General features: G+C 43.2%; 1 protein-coding gene across 1 annotated transcript in view; it reads right to left on the reverse strand.

Moving 5' to 3' along the window:
• Nucleotides 1-26,640, reverse strand: part of LOC147897687 (V-type proton ATPase subunit a2-like) — a 37,908-nt gene extending 11,268 nt beyond the window's left edge. The window contains exons 1-6 of the mRNA XM_087379959.1: nt 26,345-26,640; nt 26,206-26,250; nt 24,056-24,178; nt 6,190-6,297; nt 5,875-5,988; nt 5,611-5,784 (exon numbers count right to left, since the gene is read on the reverse strand). Coding sequence (XP_087236085.1) covers nt 5,611-5,784; nt 5,875-5,988; nt 6,190-6,297; nt 24,056-24,178; nt 26,206-26,250; nt 26,345-26,494 — 714 coding nt within the window. The 5' untranslated portion in view covers nt 26,495-26,640. The remainder of the gene's footprint in view (nt 1-5,610; nt 5,785-5,874; nt 5,989-6,189; nt 6,298-24,055; nt 24,179-26,205; nt 26,251-26,344) is intronic.
• Nucleotides 26,641-27,877: the final 1,237 nt, after the last annotated feature.

Raw genomic sequence — 27,877 nt, forward strand, 5'->3', positions numbered from 1 at the left:
TGATCTAGGTGGACGATGGATGATTATCCAATGCATGATCAATGGAGAGATTTTTGAAATTGGATCTTTGTATGCCTCTCAAAATTCAGCTTCCAGAGCTCAAATGTGGAACTCCATAAAGCAATATCCCTGGTCCTCTAATGCTCTACTTTGTGGCGATTTTAACAATTCTCCTCACTGGAAGGACAATACCACGCATAAATCACATATGCTGCCCTCTGAAATCCAGCAATGGGAACACATGACTTCATCACTTCGATTTGCAGATTTATGGACAGCAACTCATCCTTCAGTGATGGGATTTACATATCACCATAATGCTCTCACAGATTATTGGGCCAGGCTTGATAGATTTTATCTCATTCATGCTCAGCAATATGATGAATATACATGTCAGATGTGGACTGATTATTCACAACAATTATCTGATCATACTCCACTTTGGCTCACCCTTTCTTTTGGAATGCCTCTGGATGACTTGCAGCTCTCTTCAATCAGAAAATTCTATCTTTCTCATGAAAAATTTCAGCATATGATCAGACTGGCTTGCAGGCCATTGCTATCCCATGCTCAGGAGGATCTGGAATTTGCTTGGATCTCTTTCATACATCGTATTCAAAATGTCATCAAGGAATATGGAAGATGGTACTTGGCAGAAACCAGACAGCATATCCAGTGGGCAAAATCATACAAGCAGTATCTTGTACAGATTAGTCATCAACGATCACTATCTGATTCTGAGCAGCATTTATTGTCTTGTGCTTCCTCTATAATTGATGCCAATGACAAACGCAAGCTGTCAAAATGGCAGATTAGGGCCAGAGTTAAACCTATGCTAGATAAGGGCTGTTCCTCTAAATCTTTTTTCCGGAACTTACATGCACACAGACAAAGCCAATCTATCATGAGGGTAAGGAAATCAGATGGTCTCTGGACCCAGTCTCTCTCTCAGCTTGAAAAACAATGTCTGGATCATTTTCAGTTTCTTTATTCTCAGCCATCCTCTTCTGCACCTCAGGTCGCATTGGCTCGCAACAAATTTACTGAGCTTGTTTCTCCCATTGTCTCCCCGCAAAAAGCATCAATGCTGGAAATGCCTTTTTCAGATGATGATTTGGATGAAGCCCTTAAGCATTTGGGTAAACATAAATCCCCTGGCTGGGATGGTCTGACGGTTGAATTTTTCGAAGCCTTTTGGCCAGAAATAAAGGGTCCAATTCTGCAGTTTATTAATGCAGCATGGCAGCACCAACATCTTCCCTCAGCTTGGAAGCATGGTTTGGTTAGGCTTGTGCCCAAAAAGATTCTTTGTGAGACTATGGATGACTGGAGACCAATTACTTTGATGCCGGTGATATACAAACTGATTGCCAAAATGTTGGTACATCGGATAAAGGATATCCTTCATGATGGACTTCATCCCAGGCAATATGGTTTTGTTCCAAGACGGCACATACATGACAATATCACTAACACTCTTATCGCAATGGAATATGCTAAATATTCAGATCAAGATGTGTTGGTCATGCAGGTGGATGTGGCGAAGGCGTTTGATACAGTACAGTGGGATTATGTCTCTCAAATCATGCAAAAACTTGGTTTTGGGCCAAAGCTATCTAATGTCATATATTGGCTTTATTCAAATTCCACTGCACAATGCTTTATAGGGAAACATTTGTCTGAGTCTTGGACTCTCGAACGTTCAGTTCGACAAGGATGTCCTCTCAGTGCCTTGCTTTATGCCATCGCTTCACATCCTTTGCTTCTTTATATGGATCACATGGTTGATACTGGACAGCTAGAGGGGCTTCAGATTTCTGGTTCACGACCCTTCATAGCGCAGGCCTATGCAGATGATTCATTTTTCATGCTAAAGAACAGTCCATTGGAGATTCGCCTCTTGATGGATACCCTTTCAGATTTTGGGTTGGCATCTGGTCTTAAAATTAATTTTCAGAAATCAAAACTCTTGCCTCTTAAGCTTTGTGATTGGCATGCTATTCTGTGGCCAGGCCAGATTATTCAACCTGAAAATATAGTAAGACATTTGGGTTATCCTATTGGCTGGAAAATCAGTAATAAGCAACAAATGTTGTGGGTGTTCAACAAAATTCAGGACAAATTACAATATTGGAAGATTTCCACATGGCCTCTGCATGTACGGCTTCGAATTGTCCAGTCTATTGTTCTAGCTTATGTCCAATTCTACCTTCCTCTATTACATTGGTCATCTCGAGATCTCTCATCTTTTATGTCTCAAGCCATGGAGATTTTTTGGAAAACCAAGCTTCATAAAAAAGCTTTACGGTTGCTCAAAATGGACTTGCTTTGCTCACCCAGAATGCATGGTGGTTTGAATATAAACATCAAATATCATGTGTTGGCAAGAAAGATTACTATGCTCAAAACATTCTTTCAACAAGAGCAGCCTTGGTCTATTATGTTAGCAATTTTGTGTGGTCAGATGCGCACACATGCTTATGGGCATTGGATAGTAGATCCATCGGAAGTAGTACTTGGAAAATTTCAAGGTAAAATCCCTGGTTGTCCATTTTCTAATTCCTTGATTCAGGATTGGAAGCAAGTACTCTCTCACATCAAATGGTCTCCTCATCCTGCTTCTCTAGCATCATCACTCAGATTGGAGAGTATTCATTGGAGTGCTGTGTTTTCCTCTCCCCTTGCTGTTCAACAACCCATCAGAGCTTACAATCTTATGAAAATGGGTATCCGGTTCATTGATGACGTTGTAGATATGCAAGGAAATATTCTCCTTTTTCCAGCAGCATGTAGACAATACAACCTGACTATGCATCATAGACCTATTTGGAAAGCTATTGCTGATCTTCTACTTCCTCTGGTTCCGATTCCGACATTGAATGGCAGTGACAGGCTTCAAGATTGGCACCTTCGGTCTTCGAGTTCAAGCATTTCTTCTAAGCCTTTGCTGTCATTGACATCTATACAGGCTTATAGATTAATATTACCTCCTCCTTGGATTGCCCATCATGCTAATTCTTTATGGCATCTGAACAAATCATTAGCCTGGTGGAAAGGAAGATTGCAAATGATATGGAAGTTAAAAATGCCATTGAAGCAAAGACTATTCCTATGGAGATGTATTGTTGGTATTCTCCCAGTGGGAGTGAAATTGGCTAAACGACGAATAGCTTCACCTCTCTGTCCAAGATGTCACCTTGCATCGAAGAGTATTCTGCATTTATTGTGGTTTTGTTCATATTCCAGAGACCTTCTAGATAGAATCTCCTATTTTTTATCTCTCAGATTTCCAGCACACAGATTCTACAGGTTTTTCTGGATGTATGGCACACTATCAGCTTCTGTGTCACAGTATTCTCTCTTTTTCCACTGGATCAGATACTGGGCCTTATGGACCCTCTGGCTGCAGCGCATCCAAGCATATCTGAATTCTCCTCTTCAGCATCCTTATGAGTTTTTCCGAGCCTCATTAAGGCAGTCTTTATATGATGCCTTACATGAGGAAGATTTGGATGTTTCTTGTATCCAACTTTTCTTTTACTGTTTCTGATGGATAGGGCTGTAGCTCTCTTTTGAGCACGGCCTGGATGTAAATGAATGTTTTATAATATAAGTATCTTGGTTTTACAAAAAAAAAAGTGTGTGTGTGTATAAAAATATGTACACATATACATATGTACACATAATATCTGTGTGTGTATACACACCCACACACACACAGATATTATGTGTACATATATATATGTATATGTGTGTACATATTTTTTTAATTTTTTGTATTTATCTATTTATGTACACTCACACACAAAATCATGCATCATCCTCTTTATCCTCTTTGGCATTGACAAGAAAGATCAAACTTTGATTTTGAATTTGGCATTAAATTGGACATCATGAAGGTGTCAATTGTGCTCAAAAAAATGTACGAGTTTTCTTTGCTATGCAATGATCTGATCCATAAGAGATGCATGCAGCAGATACCTTTATGTCATGTTTCCAAACTAGTGATAAGATAGAAGGGTAACATTACATAAATTATAAGATTCTATAAAGTTTCTCCGTTGGCAGGACATCTTAATGTCCTGTTTCCAAACTAGTGCTAATATAGAAGGGTAACATTACATATACTAATCTTTAGAGCAAGAAATTACTGCTCCAATCATATAGCCACTCTGCCTCTCCCCTTGAGTGAGACTAATATTTTGCCATCATATACCACTCGCCCCTCCCCCCACACCAACTAATTAATTAATTGGGGTTTTTTACCAATTGGGGGGCCCTATTCAACACTTAGAAACCTCATCTTTCAAAGAGGCATCCCAACCAATTAGATAGTCTAAATGCGTAATAAGCTGTCTCGTGGGGAATATTTTATCCCAACCACAAAAGAGAATTCCAAGAATAACTATTAATACTTGGTAAGTTTACCAATGTATAACAACATGGGATGAGTAGCAATAGCACAGAGCATGACACTAAGAGGGTAGCCTTGACATATAGATTTACCCTTTGACTAAAAGGACGCAAGATATTGATCTAAAATATATTGAGCAGTGCCACTTCATAAAGCTTGTAAATAACATTCTGCATTATAGAATCATATCCCATCCTATCCATAACCCTAGCTAAAAAATCCCAATGTACGGTTTGTGAAAAGCTTTGGCAATGTCCACCTGCATGATCATGCCATCTTGATCTGTATACTTTGCATATTCAATACCCATATACTCATAATAAGGACACACACACACACACACACACACTTCCCCTTGTGGATTTTTTTTGGGTTTAGTAACAATTTGGGGACCCCTGCAAACATACTTGGGGAATGTTTGAATCTTCATCTTGATTAGTACTAAGCATACAACTATATTATTTATGTGATGGTTGGATAATAACTTGTATGCTTAAGCATTAATTATACTTATGCGATGGTTTTACTAAATGATTAGAGAAGGGACATTTTTTATTTAGATACATTCTATAATTTTTGATATGGAATGTTTGAATCTTCATCTTGATTAGTACTAAGCATACAACTGTATTATTTATGTGATGGTTGGATAATAACTTGTATGCTTAAGCAATAATTATACTTATGCGATGGTTTTACTAAATGGTTAGAGAAGGGACATTTTTTATTTAGATACATTCTATGATTTTTGATATGCGGACCTTTTGTTTGAGACCATGGATGGGATTGGACCATGTACAGCCATTGATTGACATTTAATATGTTGAACAAGATTTGGTAAAGGATTATAAATGGTTACACATATTTATTACTCTTTACTTTAGCTCGGTTAACATTAAGACTTTAACATTTTTTGGCTAACTATTACTATGTTGTTATTAGTATGAGGATTACTAATATTTAAGAGCATTCCTCATATTTGGTTTTAATAGAGAAGCTACTTGCATACTTTGATGCTTTACATCATTTATCATAGTGACACTTAACCAGACAAAATCTGAAATTTTACAAGAACTAAGAAACATGATTCTCAATTGGTAATAAATAGTCAGTTCAAAGCTTACAATTCTTGACTATGCTAATCACTGCACAACAGTAGACAGATAAAGCAGCATATGAAGCAAGTAATCACAAACCTTTTCACCCGTTGCAGGGTCTATCACAGGTTCTTCAACTGGGACCTGTTTGAAAAACAGATTTCCACGAGTAGCACGAAACAGAATCCGTTCAAAAGCTGCTGCCTTGGATTTAGGGACCAGGCCGGTAACAAAACCTAATCGCCCTTGTTTAGATGGATCTGTCTGCATTTCCTGCAAGATCGAAATTGTCTTAAACACTATCAATAGAACAAAGCATGCAAAAGACAAAAACAATGAATGTTATATCATTGCATGTTCTACCTGTTCTAATAGAAGTGGACTATCCATAGACACTTCTCCAGAGATGGAGGATTCCTCTAACTCCCGCTGTTGTGCAGTCGCATTGCTTCGGGCTAAAGAGAAAAACATTCCAGCCTGAGACATAGGCAACAGGAGAGAAGTTGGAAAAGCTAAAATCGTGATACAAGGTACGACAAAAACATGGAAGAGCATATATAAATGCCAGATATGTTACAAACAAGCATTGATGAGTTTACATCGTTGCCTATACAGTTGCTATGGGCTCAGTGCATGTGTATGCTCCCTTGCATTAAGTTCGCCCCTTGTAGAGCTTACCTTCTGAAGCACAAGCTGAAATTCCAGCAATTCACTGTAGCTGCGTACTAATTTCTCTGTGTTAGAGTTGATTTCTAAAAGCTCTGTCTCCAGCTCACTCAGTTTGACCTAGCCACAACCACACCATGGAGACAAAATATCAAATCAGGCTGTAGATCCAACAAGACAAAATACTACTACTCCAACATCCCATGGGGCAGGTAAGATAAGGGCACATTCCCATGCCAAAGAGAGAAGGAAATAAAAAACATACAACCTTAATATACAAAACACATACAGTTTCAAATGGCATGCATGCAGCAATAAAATTTTAAATGAAGACCCACTTTTTGCAAAGACATTACATACTAGAGTGTAAACTGTCACTTTAAAACAGATTACATGCGCAACAAAATCATAAATACTCCAAAACCTGCAGAAAACTCTGCTGAGGTAAGGTACCACCTCGAGCCTCATATGCACTCTCTACAGAAGATCTCCTCTAAACTGCTGCATGCCTTTGTAGGAGGCTTCACTGGCTGCTCCAGATTGAGACCTCTGCTGCTGCACTCATGGCTCCTAGTTGCTCTCCGGCTTTTCGTGGAGGGAATGTCACACATCTACACTTTTCTTCACTACATTTTTGCATCATTCTTGGATATCCTATTTTCATTTAATATGATCACATGCTTACTGACCACACGTGAGTTTTCTTTGAGTGATTCTTGTGATAGGACATCACACCCCGGCCGCGTATCCTCTACAAATCCTGCACGCATGGTTATTCACAGTTCAAAGCTCTTAGTGTAGGCCATCTTCTCCCGGTCATATTGATGCCCTCTGGGCCCTAGTATGTGCCATGTAGCTTTAGTTATTTGTAGGCCATCTTCTCCCGATCGTATTGATGCCCTCTGGGCCCTGGTATGTTGTCATGTGCACGGATTGGTATCTGACGTGTACTGAGTACACAAGACTAGCTCAGGTAGCCTGGGGAGGCTTAGAGCTAGGCAAGCTTGATTCTCGAGTTGAGTGGCAAGGGTACGAACCAGTTAGAGGTCTTCGCTATTTTTGGCGCTTAGGGCCCGAGTCTATATAAGGGGCCCAGAGGTTCAGTTCTCAGAGAGCCGATGGGAGCAAGTTTCGTTCCCAGGTCCTAGGTCTGATCCTGGATTGAGTCGCCGACACGTGCCTGCATCATAGCGTAGCCCAAGGCCCAGCAGCAGATCCTAGGCTTCACAGCGCCACCTGGTGGTATGAGACACCAAGCTGGTTAGGATCTAGTTGGGAGTTCGTACCAGTAGCTCAGCTCGTGGCTCGGAGGGGACATCTCCTGATTCAGGATCACATCCCGTAGATGTCATGGTTGGGTGGTGAGCAGCCTGCTCAGTTTCCTCACGTTGTGTGTTCTTGTATTTGCTTGCAGATCAGAGGTTTCGGAAGTGTTGGGACGTGTCAGTTGGTATCAGAGCCAGCTCCTGAGGTAGGAGCTTCTGTTGCGAAAATTTTGGATGATTCTTTCTCCAGATATGCCCTAATTTCGAAATTCATGCTGCAAGTGTTTGTTTGGTTCATCGGGTTTTGGGAAGCGGTTAAAATTTAGGGAACGAAGGAAGGAGAGAGAAAGTGTGCAGGGTGATTTCGTTGCAAGAAGTGACAAGTTGAGAGAGAGGGAGAGAGGTGTAGTTAGGAGGAAGAAGTGGGGTCCAAGTAAAGGCGTCAAAAGGGAGTCAGGAGAGAGCGTAGAGTTGGGGCGAACCAAAGGGGATCCCGCATGTCGGCTGGCTGCTCAGGCATTGTGATGGCAGGTAGAAGGGGAGCGCAGGAAGGTGCAAAACAGGATAGGGACAGATCGCAATTTGGGTCAGCTGCTTTTTGAGGGGGCCTAGGGGCTTAAAAAAGCACTACCCCTCCGTTTTTGGAGGGTGAGCTTTTGGAAAAGCAAGGCTGTACTAAAAGCCTGCTCTCCCGCTATAAGTTCGGCCAAATTGCCTTCTCCCATAGCCTGTAGATTGCGCAGAATTCCAGCCCCTCTACACCTTCACGCCCGGGAGCCAGGATACTTGTACAGTCTGCTACAGTCCTTCGTACGGACAGCCAGGAGCGGAGTCCCAGGTTCCAGAATCTGAGCTAAATCGTCAGCTCAGCTCAGCCCGCTTACCTTCTTCATCGACCAGTTTTCCCTTCTTCCATCGCCTCCTTCTTGGCCAGCTTCCACTTCGTTTCTACCTCCTAGCTCCGAGGCCACCTGCTTGTTTCTCTTCTCTAGCCTATCTTCTTTTCAGATCAGATTTCAGTCATGGCTGATTCTGCAAACCTTGAGCTTGCGATGGGAGACCAAGATTTGAACTACCATGCGGAGGATGACCAGGGTCTCTAGGATGATCTGATTACGAAAAAGGCCTTCAGTGAATTCACCACTGCTCTTGATGGAAAGTTTGAGCAAGTTAACATGAATCAAACGGGGTTGACACAGCAACTCCAAGGGATTCAGACTACACTCACACTTTTGACTAGCGTTGTTCACGCGCTCACGCATGTGGATGCCATGGCTTCGGTATTAGGTCCGCACATCACTCCAGATCCTTTTCCCGGAGACCAGAAGTCTCGTACCAAGGAGGTTGTTCACAATCGGTTGCACAAGTGGCAAGTATACTTCCAGTTTCACCCTTATCCAGATGACAAGAAAATACAGCTTGCAGCCGGGTTTATGTCAGGAAAGGCTTTATTGTGGTGGAAGGAACTCCAACCCAAGCCTGCAACATGGAACGAATTCGAAGGGGTCTTTACGAAAGAGTTTTTGAAGGAGGAGGAAGATTATGATATCGTAGGCCCGCTCAAAGCCCTCGATATGTCCAAGCTGAATTTCACTTTTGAGGTTTATCTTCAGAGGTTTCGGGATTTGCAGACCAGAGCTACAAAGATGGATCTAGTGACCTTGTTAGGTGCTGGCAACAATCATGATTTACTTGGCATTCTTCGTGAAGATGATAAGTTGGTTGGCACCAACTATCCGATGTGGTCTTATCTCATGAAACATATTCTTGTTGCAAGAAATTTTTGAACCATTGTTTCTGGAATTGATCTGAGGCAAGCCAATGCTGCAGTGGCTGCCCCTAATGATGGTCCCTCTGCAGGGGGGACTGTTTCTGGGATTGATCTGAGGCAAGCCAATGCTGCAGTGGCTGCCCCTAATGCTGGTCCCTCTGCAGGGGGGACTCCTCCTGATGCTTTATCCTCTAGCACCCCTGTTGCTGCTCCTCCAACTCAAGAACAAACAAGATGGGATGCAAGAGATGCAAATGCACATTCCTGTATTGCTCTATCATGCAAGAGAATCATTATTCCACACATCCGGTATGCAGGACAGCAAAGGATGCTTGGGACAAATTGGCTTCTCTTTAACAGATTCGCAATGAGGCACGTGTTGCATATTTAAGAAGGCAATTGCAAGAAGTCACTCTATGGATGCATACTTGACCAAGGTCAAGGACCTCATGGAACAACTTGCCAATATTAATGAGGTGGTGCCAAATTCTCAGCTTGTCAGTACCACATTAAATGGGCTGCCAGATACATATCAAGGGTTTGCTACAACCCTTCAACTAGTGGCCATGGGTAATCCAAACCACTACTCCTTTGATCGGTTAGTCACTTTGCTTTTGCAAGAAGAGCGAAGTCGTGCTAATAGGCAAGCTACTATTCCTGATCATGCATTTGCTTCACAACAGAAAGGAAAAGGCAAGGCTTCCAAGCCTAGGGTAAGCCTAAATATGCGCCTAACAGTGGCATTTCCTCAAATGTATCTCAAAATACAGCAGAGAAGTCAAAGAAGAAAAGATGCAACTACTGTCGCAAGCCAAGGCATGAAATTTCAGAATGCAGGAAGCGCATCGCTTCGGAGAAGAAGAAAGCAGGATTGATAGTAAATGCCTCACATGCAATTGAATCCCATGAGCCAGCAGAAGCCTCACATGCACATGCTCTCCAGGATGATTGGGCATGGGCTGTCCATTGCTCTTTTGATCCCTCCAAAGTTGATGCATTCTTTTCTGCTAATGATGCTCGGTCTTGGTATTTTGATAGTGGTGCTTCCAAGAACGTAACCTCTTGCAGATAGTTGTTTCATTCCTTGGCTAATGTTCCTCAAGGGGGGACTGTCACATGTGCTAATAATGCTTCCTATGCTGTAAAAGGAATTGGAGATGTGCAGCTCACATCCATTTCAAGCCATCCTGTCACTTTCACAAATGTTCTTTTTGTGCCTAGAATTGAAGTCAACTTGATTTCAATTTCAGCAATTGCCACTTCAGGTTTCAGAGTGATATTTGATGGATACAGATGCTTGGTATATGATCTTTGTGATGACAATGCCATAGTTCTCACTGGCACTTTGCAAAAGGGGCTTTATCACCTTGATCATCCCTCAGCTGCATTTTCTATTGAAGCATTTGCTATTTCAGATTCACAGCTTGCTGAAACTCATCTTTGGCATGAGAGAATGGGTCATCTCAATTATAGAGCTCTTGCCAAGTTGCATTCACAGGACATGGCAAATGATGTACCTCAAACTCACACAGTTTCCAAACATGTGTGTGAGGGTTGTCTTTTGGGTAAGATGCATCGGTTTCCTTTTCAAAAGGATTGTCCAAAATCCCAAAAAGGAAATTGCAGCTAGTGCACAGTGATGTATGTGGCCCAACGAGGACAAATGCCATTGGAGGGTACAAATATTTCATGACTCTAATTGATGACTTCACAAGATATTGCTGGGTATGTGCCTTAAAAGCCAAATCTGAAGTGTTCTCATGCTTTCAGAGGTGTCTGAATATGGTTCAGAATGAATTACGATGCGTCTGAATATGGTTCAGAATGAATCACGATGCAAGCTTGTCACCCTCAACACAGATAGGGGGGGGGAGTATATGTCAAAGGAGTTTATACCTAGATGAATCCAGAAACATTCCCAAACTCATCCTCTAAAAACACAACATAGTGCAGATTCAATCTCACCATAGTCACTCATAAGATTGAAAACCATAAACTCCATCACGCATAGTAGGGACTAGCTACTATGACATCCCCACTGACGTCATCAGCGCCCAACAATGGGTGTAGACCATAGTATAAAAATATGCTCTCACACATACAAATCCACACACCCACACATACTTGAGCATCCATTTATACAAAGTCTTCATACTGAGTTTCTGTCGGCACTCCGGAGGTGAAGGGCAAACTCAGCCATGACGAAGGCTAGCACTAAAGGAGAAGGCTAATCAAAAAGCAGTCCAAATCTCTTCATTCAAGCTACAACTGCTTGTGAAGTCTAAATGATTTCATTTTAGTCTCTCCCAAACGAGCATCTAAATCTAGCTGATACGGCAACGCACCATTTAAGATAGAAAGAATTATCACAATACCAGCAGGCCGCAACTTGGACGAAAACTTCACAAGGTGAAATTTGCACGCTAATACGGCAGAAGCATATACCTAGATGAATCCAGGAACATTCCCAAACTCATCCTCTAAAAACACAACACTCATAAGATTAAAAACCATAAACTCCATCATGCATAGTAGGGACTAGCTACTATGTCAAAGGAGTTTGATGCATTTTTGGCTTCACGGAGCGTTGTTCACTCATGCACTACTCCTTACACTCCTCAGCATAATCATGTTCCTGAATGAAAGAACAGGTCCACTATGGAGATGGCCAAATGCATGCTTAAGGCCAAGTCCTTGCCCAATAAATTTTGGCTTGATGCAATGATGTGTGCCAACTATGTGCTGAATAGATCACCTACAAGGGCATTGAGGACTGTTACACATTATGAAGCATGAAAAGGCAGGAAGCCTTCACTTTCACACATAAGAGTTTTTGGGTCTCTTGCATATGTCCATGTACATCTCAGCTGAGCCAAAGTTTGATGATAAGGGAATTGAATGAATATTTATTGGTTACAGCCACAAGAGCAGAGGGTATAGGTTGTACCAACCAAATACTGGGAAGATTATTGTCAATAGAGATGTAATCTTTGCTGAACATTCAGCTTCTCCTCTTGTGGACTGCAAAGCTAAGCCAGAAGTTGACATGTTTGATGCCTTTGACTCTTGGTTACCTCTTCTTCCCTCAGAGGGGGACTTTGACCAGCAACATGAGCCTCCTGCAGGCCCTCCAACAAGCAATGATCAGCCAGCACCCCATGCTGATTTGCAGGTTCCTCTTCCAGCACAAAATGATCCCACTATTAATGATGCAGTGATTGAAGAAAGAGCTGTCAATAGACAGCAAAGGCAAGTTCCCAGATGGCTTCTTGACACATTGAGGGACAGCAAACAAGATCAACCTCTTGCTGCCCAGACAAGATCAGGGAATAGACAAATGCATGGTCACTTTCTTGAGTTTGCACTCCTTGCTACAGCTTGCAATGAAGAGCCTTTGTGTCTAACAGCAAAGAGTGGATGGATGCAATCAGAGCTGAGCTACAATCTATTGCCAAAAATGACACATGGAAATTAGTAGATCTCCCTCCTAACAAGCATGCCCTTGGTACCCGGTGGGTCTACAAATTAAAAAGGAAATCTGATGGCAGCATAGATCAACACAAAGCCCGTCTTGTTGCAAAAGGGTATGCCCAACAACAAGGCATTGACTTTGAGGAGACCTTTGCTCCCACTTCCAAGATTACCACTATTAGATGTGTCATTGCCATTGCAGCCCATAACCATTGGCAAGTGCACCAGCTTGACATCAAGACTGCCTTTCTTCATGGGGATCTGTTGGGGTAAAGGCACTATGGCCACCCAAGTACAGTTAGTACACTTAAGTACAGTTAGTACTTTATTTGTTAAGTACACTAAGTACACCGTACTTAGTGTTGTAACCTTATCCTTTCATATAAAAGGTTGATTGTGTGCTAGGGGAGGTACACACATATGTTTTATCTCCACACTCTTGTGTTTATCCTGCTAGTGTGTGTCGGTGTGCTCCTACTCTCCCCTTCCACAACTGGTATCAGAGCCACTCTCCCTATCCTCGCCTATCCAGCAGCTGCCTATTCGTGTGGGTGCCCAAACGTGGGTCTTACCAGCAGCCAGCAGCCAGCGCCGTCAGCGACGCCAGCAGCTGCTAGCGCTGCCAACGCTTCCAGCTGCCAAGGCTACCAGCGACGCCAGCGGCCAGCAGCCACCTGCGACGCCAGCGGCCAAAGCCACCGGCGACGCCAGCAACCACCAGCGCCATAGGCGCCAGCAGAAGCGGCGCCACCAACGCCATAGGCGCCAGCAGCGGTGCTACCAGCGCCACAGGCGTCAGCAGCTCCGCCATCATCGTCTCCACCGCAATCTCGTTATGGGCGCCAATATCGCTTCTTTCCCCGCCTCCCGCCAAGCGTCCTCGCCCTGATTTCAGGACAAACTGTAGATTGATGCCTTTGGTATGCCTTAAAATCTTTGGAGAGCTTTGTCTTACAAAGTGATGCAGACTACACTCCCATGAGTACCTAGTCGGTGTTGAGAATTTCAAGTCACAAGGTACAGAATCAAGGGGCTTTTGTAGCCACAGCCAAGCATTGGCTTATACACGCACTTGTTTGCGTATATCCTCCTGATTGGAGTTGATTTGTGCAAGGATTTGATGCATTTTATGACTTATGGGGCAGTGGCAAATGCATATGAATTGGGGTTTGACATTGTTATGCATATCAGTGTTGGGGGAAACACCTAGATGCTTTATGAGATCAGTGGAGCTTTGGGAAAGCGGTGTATGCACTAAAATCTTCAAAAAATTGGCTTCCAGTCAAGGGGCTTTTGCCTCATTCAAGTTCTAAACTGTGTAACACAGTTATAGAGGCAAGAGAAAGTCTAATTCTGACAGTTTTGGACAGTTATACAGTCAATTTCTGTTGCTGTACTAGAAAGTACAGTCAGGTACTGTCCGGAGTCAACTTTTGGACTGTAAACAGTCACTTTACTGAAGTTTAAAGTGCATAAAATAGTGCTGTTTTCACTGTTACAGCAGGGACATACATTGTGTCAAATAAAGGTACTGCTGTACTGTACTACAGAGCATCAATTAATGCATTAAGTATTGCTTTTCTGGATCTGCAGCAGGCAGGAAACAGACAGTATTTACTGTTAAGAGGGAGAAAGTTGCAGGTCCTGTGTTCCATTGCAGGAATTAACTTTTGAGCACAACTACAAGTGCATCTGTGCACTTAGTTTGCAGGGAGTCAGGCACCCAAGTGTGGGTTATATTTCTTGCTGAAGTAATGGCTTCATCCTCGGAATCTTCTCTTCTCAATATTAAAAAGTTGCAGGGTGCTGCTAACTACCCAATGTGGAAAAAGATGGTCCTGAATGTGCTAATTCTCAGGCAGTTTCATGCTCCTATTATACACAAAGGTGTGAAGCCCACTGGCACATCTGATGATGCTTGGGCACTAGCTGATCTGTCAGCAAAGTCCATAATTGAATTGTCACTCCATGAGAGTGTTGTTTGGAATGTGGATGGTGAAAAAACAGCCTGGGGTGTGTGGAAAAAGCTACAGGACACATATGAGCAGCAGAGTGTAGCCACAAAGATATATTGGCTGCGCAAGTTCTTCAATCTGAAGATGAAGGAAGGGACCTCCATGGATGCACATCTCAATGAGTTTAATTCAATTGTCACTCAACTTGCAAATCAAAAATATGTGGTGGATGAGGAAACCAAGGGTATGGCACTCTTGATCTCACTTCCTGAAAGTTGGGATACATTCACCACAGCTGTAACAAATGCAAACACTTTCATAAGTTTTTCAGATATCACAGGGCTGATTTTGCAAGAAGAGCAGAAGCTGAAAGCTCAAGATGCAGTAAAGCCTAACAATGCCTTAAATGCAAGGGGGAGAAGTCAGCAAAGAGGCAAATCTTAGGAAAGGGGAAAAGGGAGGAGCAAGTCCCGCTCCAACAAAGATGTTGAGTGCTACTACTGTGGCAAAAAGGGACATACCAAAAAGCAGTGCTTTAAACTGAAAAATAATAAGAGAGACAAAGCCAAAAACACTGATGCGTCAGATGCAAAAGCAATTGTTTGAAAACTCATTTAAACATGGTCATATTGTGTACTCATTTGCACGTGCAGGCAAGGTTCAACGTCCTTCAGATGAACACATATGGATTACTTCTTGAGTACTCATTTGGACATGGCACATATGGATTATTTATTAAGTACTCATTTGGACATGGCACATATGCATTACTGTTGAGTACTTGTTTGGACGTGATCACCATTCTCGGATGCCCATTTTCTTGGTTACTTCTGGATGTTCTTTGTAATCTCGAATGCTCGTCTTCCCGGTTGTTCGATACTTTCAGATGCGAAGAAATTGTTATTTCATTCCCCCTATGGTTATAGAAGCTGTGTCTGATCCACAAAAGCTTGCCTCTTGTCATACGTGCGTGGCTTATTCTTGTTGCATTTTCTGTTATTCGGTACTTCCGGCTGCCCAGTTGGTGACTGCGCGGGAGTCTATGTTTACCCCAAGCTCCAGCATGGTGAATGTCACCAATTGGTATTTCTCCCAAGAGATTAAGAGGAGCCTTTATCACATTGACTACGGTCAAAGAAAGTTGACTTTAGGTTTCTTTCAGTGGACTTTAGTTAACTAGAATAAGTTTTATTATTTCTACTTTTGCTTTACATTAATAAAAGAGAACTGTGGGGACGCCCATAGGATTAGTCCAAGAACTAGGAATGCATGCATTTCGCTAACCTCTAAAGGGTTAAAGTGTTGGAACTTGTTTGTGCAATGTGTAGGACCTAAGAGAGTGCAACAAGTACCCAAGAGGGGGCAGAAAAGCACAAAAGGCAACTCCCACGAGGCCTAAAAGCATGGACAAGGGGACGCCTCTTTACAAGGAGGACCCACAAGATACAAAAGGCGCCAAAAGCACCAGATTTAAAAAGAAAGCCTAAAAATCTTGGCTTTTACTTAAAAGTAGCTTTTAGAAAGCAAGCCCTAGCTTTTTGCTAGGCCTAGTCTATAAAAGAAAGACCCCACGTCTCATTCAAGAGTTTTACTCAGCTTCATACTCTTCTCAGAGTCTGTTATACAAAGTATTTTCTATTGCAATAAAGACCTTCGGGGGGGGTCCAGCCCTTATTTCTGGGCCCTAGTGTGTATGTTCTTTGTTTCTTCTCCCTCTCCATAGTTGCCAGAAACGGCCGTTTCTTGGCAGGAAATGAAAACGACGAAACAAAAACGGCGTTTCTCTTGAAGAAACACCGTTTCGTAAAACCTGTTTTTGACCTAGACCCCCAAAATCGCGATTTCGCCGCCTGGCTCCTTCTTTCGCCGTCTCACCAAGAAAAAGAAGGACCTATGGCTGCCCAGTGCTCTTAAAGAGTAGGAAACACCAAGAAAAAAAAGGGCCTATGGCTGCCCAGTGCTCCTAAAGAGTAGGAAATGCCAAAGAAAAAAAAGAATCTCTGTATGGAAAGCAAGTGTTTGAGGTGCAAAAAGAGGGGCATGTGGCTTCCTAGTACCCTGGAAGGCCAGTCGGCCAAAAGGAGTAGAGAATGCCACAAGATTGATCTGATTAAAGGAAACGCCAAGAAAAAAAGACATGGCTGTGTCATGTGCATGGATTGGTATCTGACGTGTACTAGGTACACAAGACTAGCTCAGGTAGCCTGGGGAGGCTTAGGGCTAGGCAAGCTTGATTCTCGGGTTGAGTGGCAAGGGTACGAGCCAGTTAGAGGTCTTCGCTATTTTTGGCGCATGGGGCCCGAGTCTATATAAGGGGCCCAGAGGTTCAGTTCTCAGAGAGCCGATGGGAGCAAGTCTCATTCCCAGGTGCTAGGTCTGATCCTAGATTGAGTCACGGATGCACGCCTGCATCTTAGCGTAGCCCAAGGCATCTGAGGCCTCTTGGCACCTCCTGGTGGTATGAGGCACCAGGTTGGTTAGGATCTGGTTGGGAGTTCGTGCCAGTAGATCAGCTCGTGGCTCGGAGGAGACATCTCCTAATTCAGGATTGCATCCCGTAGAGGTCATGGTTGGGTAGTGAGCAGCCTGCTCAGATTCCTCACGTTTGGTGTGTTCTTGTGTTTGCTTGTAGATCAAAGGTTTCAGGAGTGTTGGGAACGTGTCAGTTGGTATCAGAGCCAACTCCTGAGGTAGGAATCTCTGTTACGAGAAATTTGGACAAGATTCAAGTATGCCTCAATTTCGAAATTCATGTTCATGCCCTGCAAGTGTCAGCTAGTGGTTCAGGATTGGGAAAGAAGGAAGGAGAGAGAGAGTAAGAAGGGTGAATTCGTTGTAAGATGAGAAGGGCTGAGAGAGGAAGAGAGAGGTGTGGTTAGGAGGAGGTAGTGAGGTCCGGGTAGAGGAGTGCGAAGGGAGTCGTGAGGGGGCGTAGAGCTGAGGACCAAGGGGATCCCACGTGCGGCTGGTTGCTCAGGGGATGTGATGGCAAGTAGAAGAGGAGCGTAGCAAGGTGCGTAGCAAGTTGGGGCCAAATCGCGATCTGAGCCGGATGCTTTTCGGGGGGGTTTGGAGGCTTTAAAAAGCACCATCCCCTCCAAACTTGGAGAGTGGGCTTTAGAAAAGGAAGGCTTTCCTAAAAGCCTGCTTACAAGCCTATAAACTCGGCCACTTCGTCTTCTACTCTAGCATGTGGACACGCAAGCCAGACATGCGGTACGGCCTATTGCAGACGTTCGTACGGCTTAGCCAAGAGCGAGAGTCCCAGGTCAAGAGATCTAGGCTGATCGTCAGCTCGTACCAGCCTACCTTCTTCACAAGCCAACCTTTCCCTTCCTCCATCATCTCCTCTCTAGCAAGCTCTCACTTCGTCCCTGCCTCCTAGCTCCGAGCCCGCCTGATTGTTTCTCTTCTCTATCCTATCTTCTTCATCAGATCAGATTTCAGTCATGGCTGATTCCGTAGACCCCAGCTTGCGATGGGAGACCAAAATATGAATTATCACATAGATGATGACCACAGCCTCTACAATGATCTGATTACAAAGACTGCCTTCAGTGGATTCACCACCACTCTCGATGAAAAGTTTGAGTGCGTCAATGCGAATCAAACAAGGTTAACACAGCAACTCCAAGGGATTCAGACATCCCTCTCACTTTTGACTAGCACTGTTCAAGCACTCATGCATGTGGATGCTTTGGCCTCAGTATTAGGACCGAATATCACTCCAGATCCTAATCCCGGTGATTAGAAATCCCATACCAAGGAGATGGTTGACACTTGATTGCGCAAGTGGCATGTACACTTCCAGTTTCACCCTTACCCAAACGAAAAGAAAATGCAGCTTACAACAGGGTATATGTCAGGGAAGGCTTTATTGTGGTGGAAGGAACTCCGACCAAAGCCTGCAACATGGATAGAATTCGAAGAGGTCTTCAGGAAAGAGTTTCTGGAGGAGGAAGATTACGATATCGTAGGCAAGCTTAAGGGCCCTCATATGTCCAAGCTGAATTTGACTTTTGAGATTTATCTTCAAAGGTTTCGTGATTTACAGACCAAAGCTACAAAGATGGATCCAATTACCTTGCTAGGTTTCTTTGTGGATGGATTGCCTAACTCGTACAAGCTACAGATTAAGAATAACAAGTGTACCACTTTGCAAGAGGCCATGAAGTATGCGCGCATCTATGATGATACCATGGCCAGCGCAAAGGGAACCACCATTGCCGACACAAGTGGGAAGAACAAGAGGAAGTTCTTCCAGTCTACAACTGGTACCGGGGAGTCAAAGTCCATAGACAACACCTCCAAGAAGAACTCGACTCCAATAAAGAATTATCGTGCCTATTTCCTACACACCTTGAAGTTAAAGAAAGAAGGACGTTGCTTCATATGCGAGGAGCGGGGCCACACTCGAAATGATTGTCCTAAGCGAAATAACTAGATGCAAGCACCGGGACCGAAGCTCCATGCGGGACAAGGTACCAAAGCTAAGGGAGCTAACCACCAATCGAACTTTGTCTCTTGTGAAACATACCTTTTATTGGCCTAAGATGCATGCATTTATTGAAAACTATGTGATAGGTTGCCGGGTTTGTCAAGTTACTAAGACAGAACGCCTAAGAAGCGTGGGTTTATTACAGTCCTTGCAAATCCCGAGTAATAAATGGGAAAGCATTTCCATAAATTTCATTATCGGTTTGCCTAGAACACGCAGGGTCATGACTCCATTTGGGTCATCGTGGACCGTCTCATAAAAATGGCTAGATTCTTACCTACTAGAACGATCATATCAGCTGTTCAATTGGCTCACGAGTTTGTGGACCACTTGCTTAAGCTGTATGGTTTGCCTTCTGACATAGTCAACGACCGGGACTCTAAGTTTACAAGTAACTTCTGGGCACTTGTTTTTGAGAAGTTGGAAACTACTCTAAATATGAGTTCCTCATATCATGCACAATCTGATGGCAGCACAGAGAAGGTCAACCAATTGGTTGAAGATATGCTTCGGACATATGTTTCTAAGAGAGAGTCTTCATGGGAAGATTATCTCCCCATGATAGAATTTGCTTATAACAGTGTGAAGGATTCAAATAATAGTTACAATCCTTTTATGCTTATGTACGGGTTTCAACCTAAGTCACCAGTTATGGTTGGGTTCAAGGGAATTCAAAATGATGCTGCAAAGACATTCTTGCAAGACATGCAAGAAATGTTGCAGTTTGCCAGGGAGTCTATTGGAATTGCCCAAGATCAGGACAGATTTTACATCGTTCACCCAGAGAGTTCTCTGAAGGAACGATGGTATATTTGCGTATTCCCAAGGAATCCAAGAGCCTAAATACTGGTTTGGTTCCGAAGTTATCCCCCAGATACTCTGGTCCGTTCAAGATTATTAAAAGAATTGGATCAGTTGCATATAGACTAGAATTGCCTCCTTATGTTAAAGTACATCCAATATTTCATGTCAGTAGACTGAAAGAGTTAGTGGGTGCAGATGATCAACTTGTTTCTCCTCAAGAAATAATAGAAGTTGCAGATTTGACTTTTATTCCACACGAACCTAAGAGTATTCTTGAATTTCGTGAAAGACAGATTCGTAATAGAACTATCATGGAATACAAGATCAAGTGGAAGGATCGTCTTGAGGAGGATGCAACATGGGAGACATTGCAGATCCTCCAGAGAACGTTCTTGGGTTTTTTTGGCGAACTCAGGAGTGTGTTCTTAGAAGAGGGGAAGTATGTCATGTGCATGGATTGGTATCTGGCGTGTACTGGGTACACAAGACTAGCTCAGGTAGCCTGGGGAGGCTTAGGACTAGGCAAGCTTAATTCTCGGGTTGAGTGACAAGGGTACGAACCAGTTAGAGGTCTTCGCTATTTTTGGCACATGGGGCCCGAGTCTATATAAGGGACCCAGAGGTTCAGTTCTCAGAGAGCCGATGGGAGCAAGTCTCGTTCCCAAGTGCTAGGTTTGATCCTGGATTGAGTCATGGACGCACGCCTGCATCTTAGCGTAGCCCAAGGCATCCCAAGCCTCTTGGCGCCACCTGGTGGTATGGGACACCAGGCTGGTTAGGATCTGGTTGGGAGTTCGTGCCAGTAGCTCAGCTCGTGGCTCGGAGGAGACATCTCCTAATTCAGGATCGCATCTCGTAGATGTCATGGTTGGGTGGTGAGCAACCTGCTCAGATTCCTCACATTTGGTGTGTTCTTGTGTTTGCTTGCAGATCAGAGGTTTAAAGAGTGCTAGGGACGTGTAAGGCTGCCCAGTGCTCTTAAAGAGCAAGAAACACCAAGAAACAGAAGCACCTATGGCTGCCCAGAGCTCTTGAAGAGTAGGAAACACCAAGAAAAAGAAGGGCCAATGGCTGCCTAGTGCTCCTAAAGAGCAGGAAATGCCAAAGAAAAAAAAGAATCTCTGTATGGAAAGCAAGTGTTTGAGGTGCAAAAAGAGGAACATGTGGCTGCCTAGTACCCTGGAAAGCCAGTCGGCCAAAAGGAGTAGAGAATGCCACAAGATTGATCTAAGTCAACGATCGGAAGTTACCAAATCCAAGAGCCACCTAAGGTGGAAGAGATGGAGGAGAGCCTCCAATGAGAATAGACTGCGTACCGCACAGAGAAGAAAAGCACCTAGAGGCAAGTTTATTTGCAGGTATCTTGCCAAGTTCTAGAACTATTAGGCAATGGATGCCAGGAGAGAACGTATCCTCAAGTTTTACAACTATATCAAGAAGCTTTTCAGTTGAGGACAATTGATTAGAAGCCGAGGGGATGTCACCAATTGGTATTTCTCCCAAGAAATAAAGAGGAGCCTTTATCAATTGACTTACCGTAAAAGAAAGTTGACTTTTTTTTAAGTTGACTTTAGTTAATTAGAATAAGTTTTATTATTTCTACCTTTGCCTTGCATTGGTAAAAGAGAACCGTGGGGACGCCCACAAGGGACTACGATTAGTCCAAGAACTAGGAATGCATGCATTTCGCTAACCTCTAATGGGTTAAAGTGTTGGAACTTGTTTGTGCCAATTTGCAATATGTAGGACCTAAGAGAGTGCAAAAAGGACCAAGAGTGGGGAGAAAGGCACAAAAAGCAAGTCCCACGAGGCCTAAAAAGCATGGACAAGGGGGCGCCTCTTTACAAGGAGGGCCCATGAGATGCAAAAGGCGACAAATGCACCAAATTTAAAAAGAAAGCCTAAAAAGCTTGACCTTTATGTAAAAGTAGCTTTTAGAAAGCAAGCCCTAGCTTTTTGCTAGGCCTAGTCTATAAAAGAAAGGCCCCAAGTCTCATTCAAGAGTTGTACTCAGCTTCATGCTCTTCCCAAAGCCTGTTGTACAAAGTATTTTCTATTGCAATAAAGACCTTCAGGGGGTCCAGCCCTTATTTCTGGGCCCTAGTATGTGTGTGCTTTGTTTCTTCTCCCCCCCCTCTCAGTTTCTTTTGTTTCCCAGAAGAAATGTGCTGCTGCACCTCGTCAGATGAAGCTATCAAATGTTGTTTTTCCTTGTTATCTATGAAATTCGAGATCTATCTTGGTTATCATGTCCTGCAAATCAAAGATCCAGGCTGCGTTTATACCAGGAGTGATTCATTTTTAGGGTTTCAAGGCTGATCACCAATTAGTTTTAGGGTTTCAAAGCTGAATACAGATTTGTTTTTAGGGTCTGTGGCCCGGTTTCAGTGAATATTACAAATAAAGTAACACTGGCAGCCAAGAAGACTGTACCTACAAAGCAGCGAAAGATTGAGAAGCATGTTGATCGGATACGACCAGTTCAGTCGGGAGGACGAGACTCTCGTGACACCAGAGACCAGAAGAGAGCCCGTTAGAGACGAGATGGCACCGGATATCTTTCATCTTTTTTTTTCTTTCAAAGCTGAGATAGAGACAGATTTGAAGAAAACGTTTTCGGCCATGAATAATCAGTCCGAGAGAAGGGGAAAGCAAGTAACCAAGGAGAAGCCAACAGCCAAGAATGTGGATGGAAAAGGATTTACCTATCATCTCAAGAGGAAGGAAAGAATACCCAGTCCCGTTGGTTTTACAAGTGTGGAGAACATGCTGCAGGATTATGAGGCTGATAAGGAGAAGGAAGATAAGCTTCAGGAAGCGGTGAGAGAAGCTACCAAGCAGAACTATGAGGAAGCGTTATAGATCGGAGTCACCGGAGATGTCAGACTCATCTTGGGAGACATACAGACGATGCCAACGCCATGAGCCAAAACATAAGATCAAGTTGGGGGAGAAGCATGTGCATATGTCCAAGTATGATGGCAATCATAAGGCCAAAGTTCTACTGGGATGGATCAGGAGTTTGGATACTTAGTTCAACCCGACATTTCTTATGGATCCTTGCCAGATGTGTCTTTCTGCAAGCGTGCAGACTTCCCTGAAACCTTTGATGCATTCAGAAAGAGATATAGTTCGTGAAGCAGCCATGTATAAGAGCCGGTATAAAGATGACGAAGAAAAAAAATATATGCTCTCTCGAAACAAATTCCTTGAAAGATGTAGGTTTGAACCCATCGATAGACAGCACTTTTGTGAAGCATGTAGAATCGCATGCGAGGAAGCAAGAAAGGGAAACTTGCCGTTTGATGAGTATTCAAACAAGTTTGCAAGAATCATTGCATGCATTTGCTTGTTTGAAGATGGCTCGAAGTACATATCGGAATCTGTGCGGCTCAACAACCAACCCTATGAAAAGGAGAAGTCAGGTCTCTCCAAAGTGCTAATCAAAGCAAGGGAGGTGTAGTATGGATGCAGAAAGCCACAGTTGGCAAAGGGGAAAAGGCCTGCTACAGAGTTCTTGTCAAGGCAGACTCGTTTCTAAAGGTGCCTGAAAGGTTAGTGTATGATTGCCACCCGAATCCCCCGGATCTTAAGACAGAAATCATCATGTACAGAGACTACAAAGTTATATTCTTTCGTGAAGAGGAAGCCTTTCAAAGTATTGTAGACGTATGCATTGCCTACAAGGCTGGCAAGATGTCTTTCGAGTCGCCTGAACATGAGGTGGGCAAGAGGCAAAAAACCATAAAGACTATGGGTATTAACTGGTGGAGTCCTTTGAGATATTGCACAGAAAAGATACACAACTCAATGATGGCATGTCCAAGTCAAAAGAATCGTTTTGGGATAGTGAAGCAAGGAAAAGTAAACTTCTAGAGCTAGAAGCTTAGCAATGGAAGCATTTCATGGAAAAGCAAGAAGTATAATAACATTGCTCTTTCATCCACTAAGACTGAGCACATGGTAGCTACAGTAGCAGTGTGTGAAGCTGCTTGTGATCTTGGCAAAGCAGAGAAAAGACCACTTCCTCTTTATTGCCATAACTAATCTTGCATAGATTTGGCCATGCCAGACAGTATCGTTCTTCCCAGACTTTCCGTGGAGAGAATCATACCTCGAGCTCATCTAGGTCTACATCTTTTTGCGCAGATGCCCTGGGAGCAGCAGAGATGCCTGCCTTTACCATCTGGTCTCTCAGAAAACGCAACTTTCGAGCCATTTCTCCACAACGTTTCACCTAAAATTTTCACCAAAACAAGTATCATCAGTAGTCTCCAAACATTGCAGCCCCATAAAAATAAATATGTGATTTAAATTTCCAAGCATCAGTCCAATCAAATTTTATCCCAGAAATCTTGCAAACAATTGAGAAGCCTATTTAGCATAATCAAGGTTCTTAAAATGTTAGGATAGCAGCAAGTAGCTAATATGGCATACCCACCCCTGTCATCAGCGCTCGCTAGACCATGGTATAAACTTATGCTCTCACATGTACATAAAGACTTGATTATCCATTTATGCAAAGGTTGCATACTGAGTTTTGTCAGAAGAAGGGCAGATCAGGCATGACAACGGTTGGCACTAAAAAGGATTGCTAACCAAAAACAAAACAGGAAAACTCATCACTAGGGTCACTAGATGGATCCAGCCAGGAACAATCCTCTAAATGCAAAGCAGTTTTGAACTTCACGACAGTCACCCACAATATAACAAAACTATAAGTTCCCACTCATGCGCAGCAGGGAATAGCTAGTACCTACTATACCCACCGATATCATGGATGGGTGTAGACTATAGTATTAAAAAATGTTATTTATACACGAACGCACATTTCACTGTCCATATACAACAGAACTCTCAGCATGAAGGGCGGACTCAAAATGACAAGTTTATAGCTGCATATAAACAGTCCCCTCAACGTCCTTCAGTATCCTAACAGTGGAACACAGGTCAAAGCTTAGTTGTACTTACAATACAGGCAAAACAACTAAAAAAAGTTCAACACTTTGTCAAAAACAAGTAATCTCAACTGGAATCGCTCCGACTGCTTTTTTCCTGAAAAAAGGGGGGGGGGGGAACTCCAACTGCTATTCTAGATTTGCTGATGTGCACAGCTCTACCTTTAAAATCCAACTTCTATATGAAGCCCATCCCAATCACATTGAACATTTCACAGCGTGGAACGCTAAAGGAGGGCTCCAAATTATTACATAACACTTAACTTGCACAATATTTCTAGACTTATCAGGAACAGAAGTTTGTTAGTCTGAAACAGGTCCAAGTATGGAGGTGAGAGAGAAAAACAACAGGGACGACCCAAACCTATCGAAACACCACCAACTTTTGCAAACAGGAGATACGGTGGCACTAAAAGTCACCAATGAACGCGTGGCGTAACATCGTCCATGCATCTGATTAATACTTGTATACTCAGCACTGACCGATCCAATTTAAGGCTATATGTGACTTTGATTTGTGAAATGATGTACAGATCTTTAAAACCATTATTATATCTTTTAAATTTGCTGAAAACTCTACACCCAGTTATTTGAAGATTGATGCAGACTTTTTGAGATCGTATAATTTTTTACCATCACCTTCATGCAAACGTTTGCAAACTGCAACATTTAGCACAAGGCAAACATTTCTTGAACATATGACAGCAGTATACTGCTAACCAGATACGATCTCTAAACGTTTGACTTACAATATTGAAAATAAGAACGATAACTAAAAATCAAAAAGCCCTATCCTACCTACCTTTGATTTGTGAAATGATGTACAGATCTTTAAAACCATTATTATATCTTTTAAATTTGCTAAAAACTCTACATCCAGTTATTTGAAGATTGATGCAGACTTTTTGAGATCGTATAATTTTTTACCATCACCTTCATGCAAACGTTTGCAAACTGCAACATTTTGCACAAGGCAAACATTTCTTGAACATATGACAGCAGTATACTGCTAACCAGATACGATCTCTAAACGTTTGACTTACAATATTGAAAATAAGAACGATAACTAAAAATCAAAAAGCCCTATCCTACCTACCCTATTCACAGGTCAGACATTTGAAATCTGACAGGAAAGTATGGGCAAGTTTTGTTTTAACGAGCGAGTTGGATTACTCATATCAATAATGTTTACGTCAGTAACAATGCAGTTCGCTGCACAAAATAAATGACCGAAATCCCCAACGACACACTATCGATTATATTCGACCTTCTGCTAAAAGGACAGAATGTCATGAGAAGGGGTTACCTGATTAGCGTAAGTCCGTTGAAAGGGACTCTTATCGGAATTCAGCTGCAACAGAAGCAAATATATTATTAGGAAATCCCCTCTTGCCCATACTTTTTCTCGGTTTGAAACCCCCGCCCCCAAAAAAAGACAAGCTTACGTCTTTGAACTGGAGTAGGCCGAGCTCCCCCAAATATGTGACGGTCTCATGCGCAGATTCAGCGGGGATAATCAACTGCACGAGATTCATCTCTTCGGAGCGAAACAAATCCATGGAAGGCAAGCCAGAGCAACAACCGGTGTTTGCCATGTGAGATCGTGTGTCAACGATGCATGCCAAAGAATGGAAAGGGTAGATTGGAACTAAAAAAGTCTCCGCGGTTGAATGATGCGCAAGAATCCGATGAGGGAAGGGAAGCAGGGATTGGGAAGAATTAGATCCAAACAATGGCAAAATCTGCGAATGGCAAAGAAAGAAGGGTGGCTATGGCGAGAAAAGAGAAAAGTACGCCTTCTGAGTCACCGGCACTAACCCGTCCCCCCTACCTCCACGTGCCGGGGGCCCATGTGACTAGCATCACCTGTCTACGACCGGTTAGAGACCCGCTCCGCTCGGTTTAAATTGCTCTATGCTCTACAATTCAGCTAGATGCGCGGCCATGTGATGTTTATCGAGGGGCAGAGCATTCACACGAAAGATCCCCACGCCTCCCCCGACACATCTCTCTCTCTCTCTCTCACCCACTCTCTCTCTTAGTGCACATATAATATTTCTCTCTCCATCACACACCCATGTGTGCTCTCTTTCCCTTGAGTGTCTCCCTCACATATATACACACACCGACACTCAAAGATATGCTTGATCCCTCATCCCCCCTTCTCTTTCTCATGTACATCTGCACACACATGCACACACACATCCTTGTTACAAAATCAATCTCTCTCTCTCTCTCTCTCTCTCTCTCTCTCTCTCTCTCTCACATGCACACACATACACAAACGAGCTCTCTATGACTATTCCCCTCAAACTCAGAGACGCCTATGCACACATACACACACAAACACTCAAATTTAGGAGACATGCAAACATACACACATAAACATTGCAATTCAAGCTCACTCTTCTTTTTGGCTACTATATGGAAACTCTTCCTAATAAAAGAATATAAGTAAATATATATGTGCATACGTGGTGTTGATTGTGCAATGTGCATGTAGCACTGTATATTTTCTGTTGAACTTTTTTGTTGACACATGCATAAAACCTTCTTACTATACTTTAAGGAAAGGATCCACATGGAGCATTGTGGAGGTTTGGAGAGAGGAGACAGGAGGTCTGAGGTTCGCAGGAGGTTCGAGAAAAGGGGGAGGAGGTTCGGGAGTGGAGGGAGAGAAGAATTGTGCGGTGACATGTGGCAAAGATGTGCAATGCTGACTGGGGGAAAAAATGCGCAGAGGCGCCATGGGGTAGCAGCTCGCTCTTCCATGCTGGCGCAACACGTGTCATGGCTGACGGCGGCTCTGAGTGTTGATGAGTTGGCAGGGGGCTAGCATGAGCAGTCAAGAGACAGTGCGAGAGTGGCAGAGAGGTCAGATAGGTCCACGTGGCGCACGTGCAATGACATAGCGACTCGGCACGAGGCAACCTATTGCGCCAATCTGCCACGTGTGGTGGTGCCATCCCACCACGTGT

Source organism: Dipteris shenzhenensis, chromosome 10 (assembly GCF_047967505.1).
Source record: "Dipteris shenzhenensis isolate YYH24624 ecotype China chromosome 10, Dip_SZ_1.0, whole genome shotgun sequence".
Classification (NCBI taxonomy): Eukaryota; Viridiplantae; Streptophyta; class Polypodiopsida; order Gleicheniales; family Dipteridaceae; genus Dipteris; species Dipteris shenzhenensis.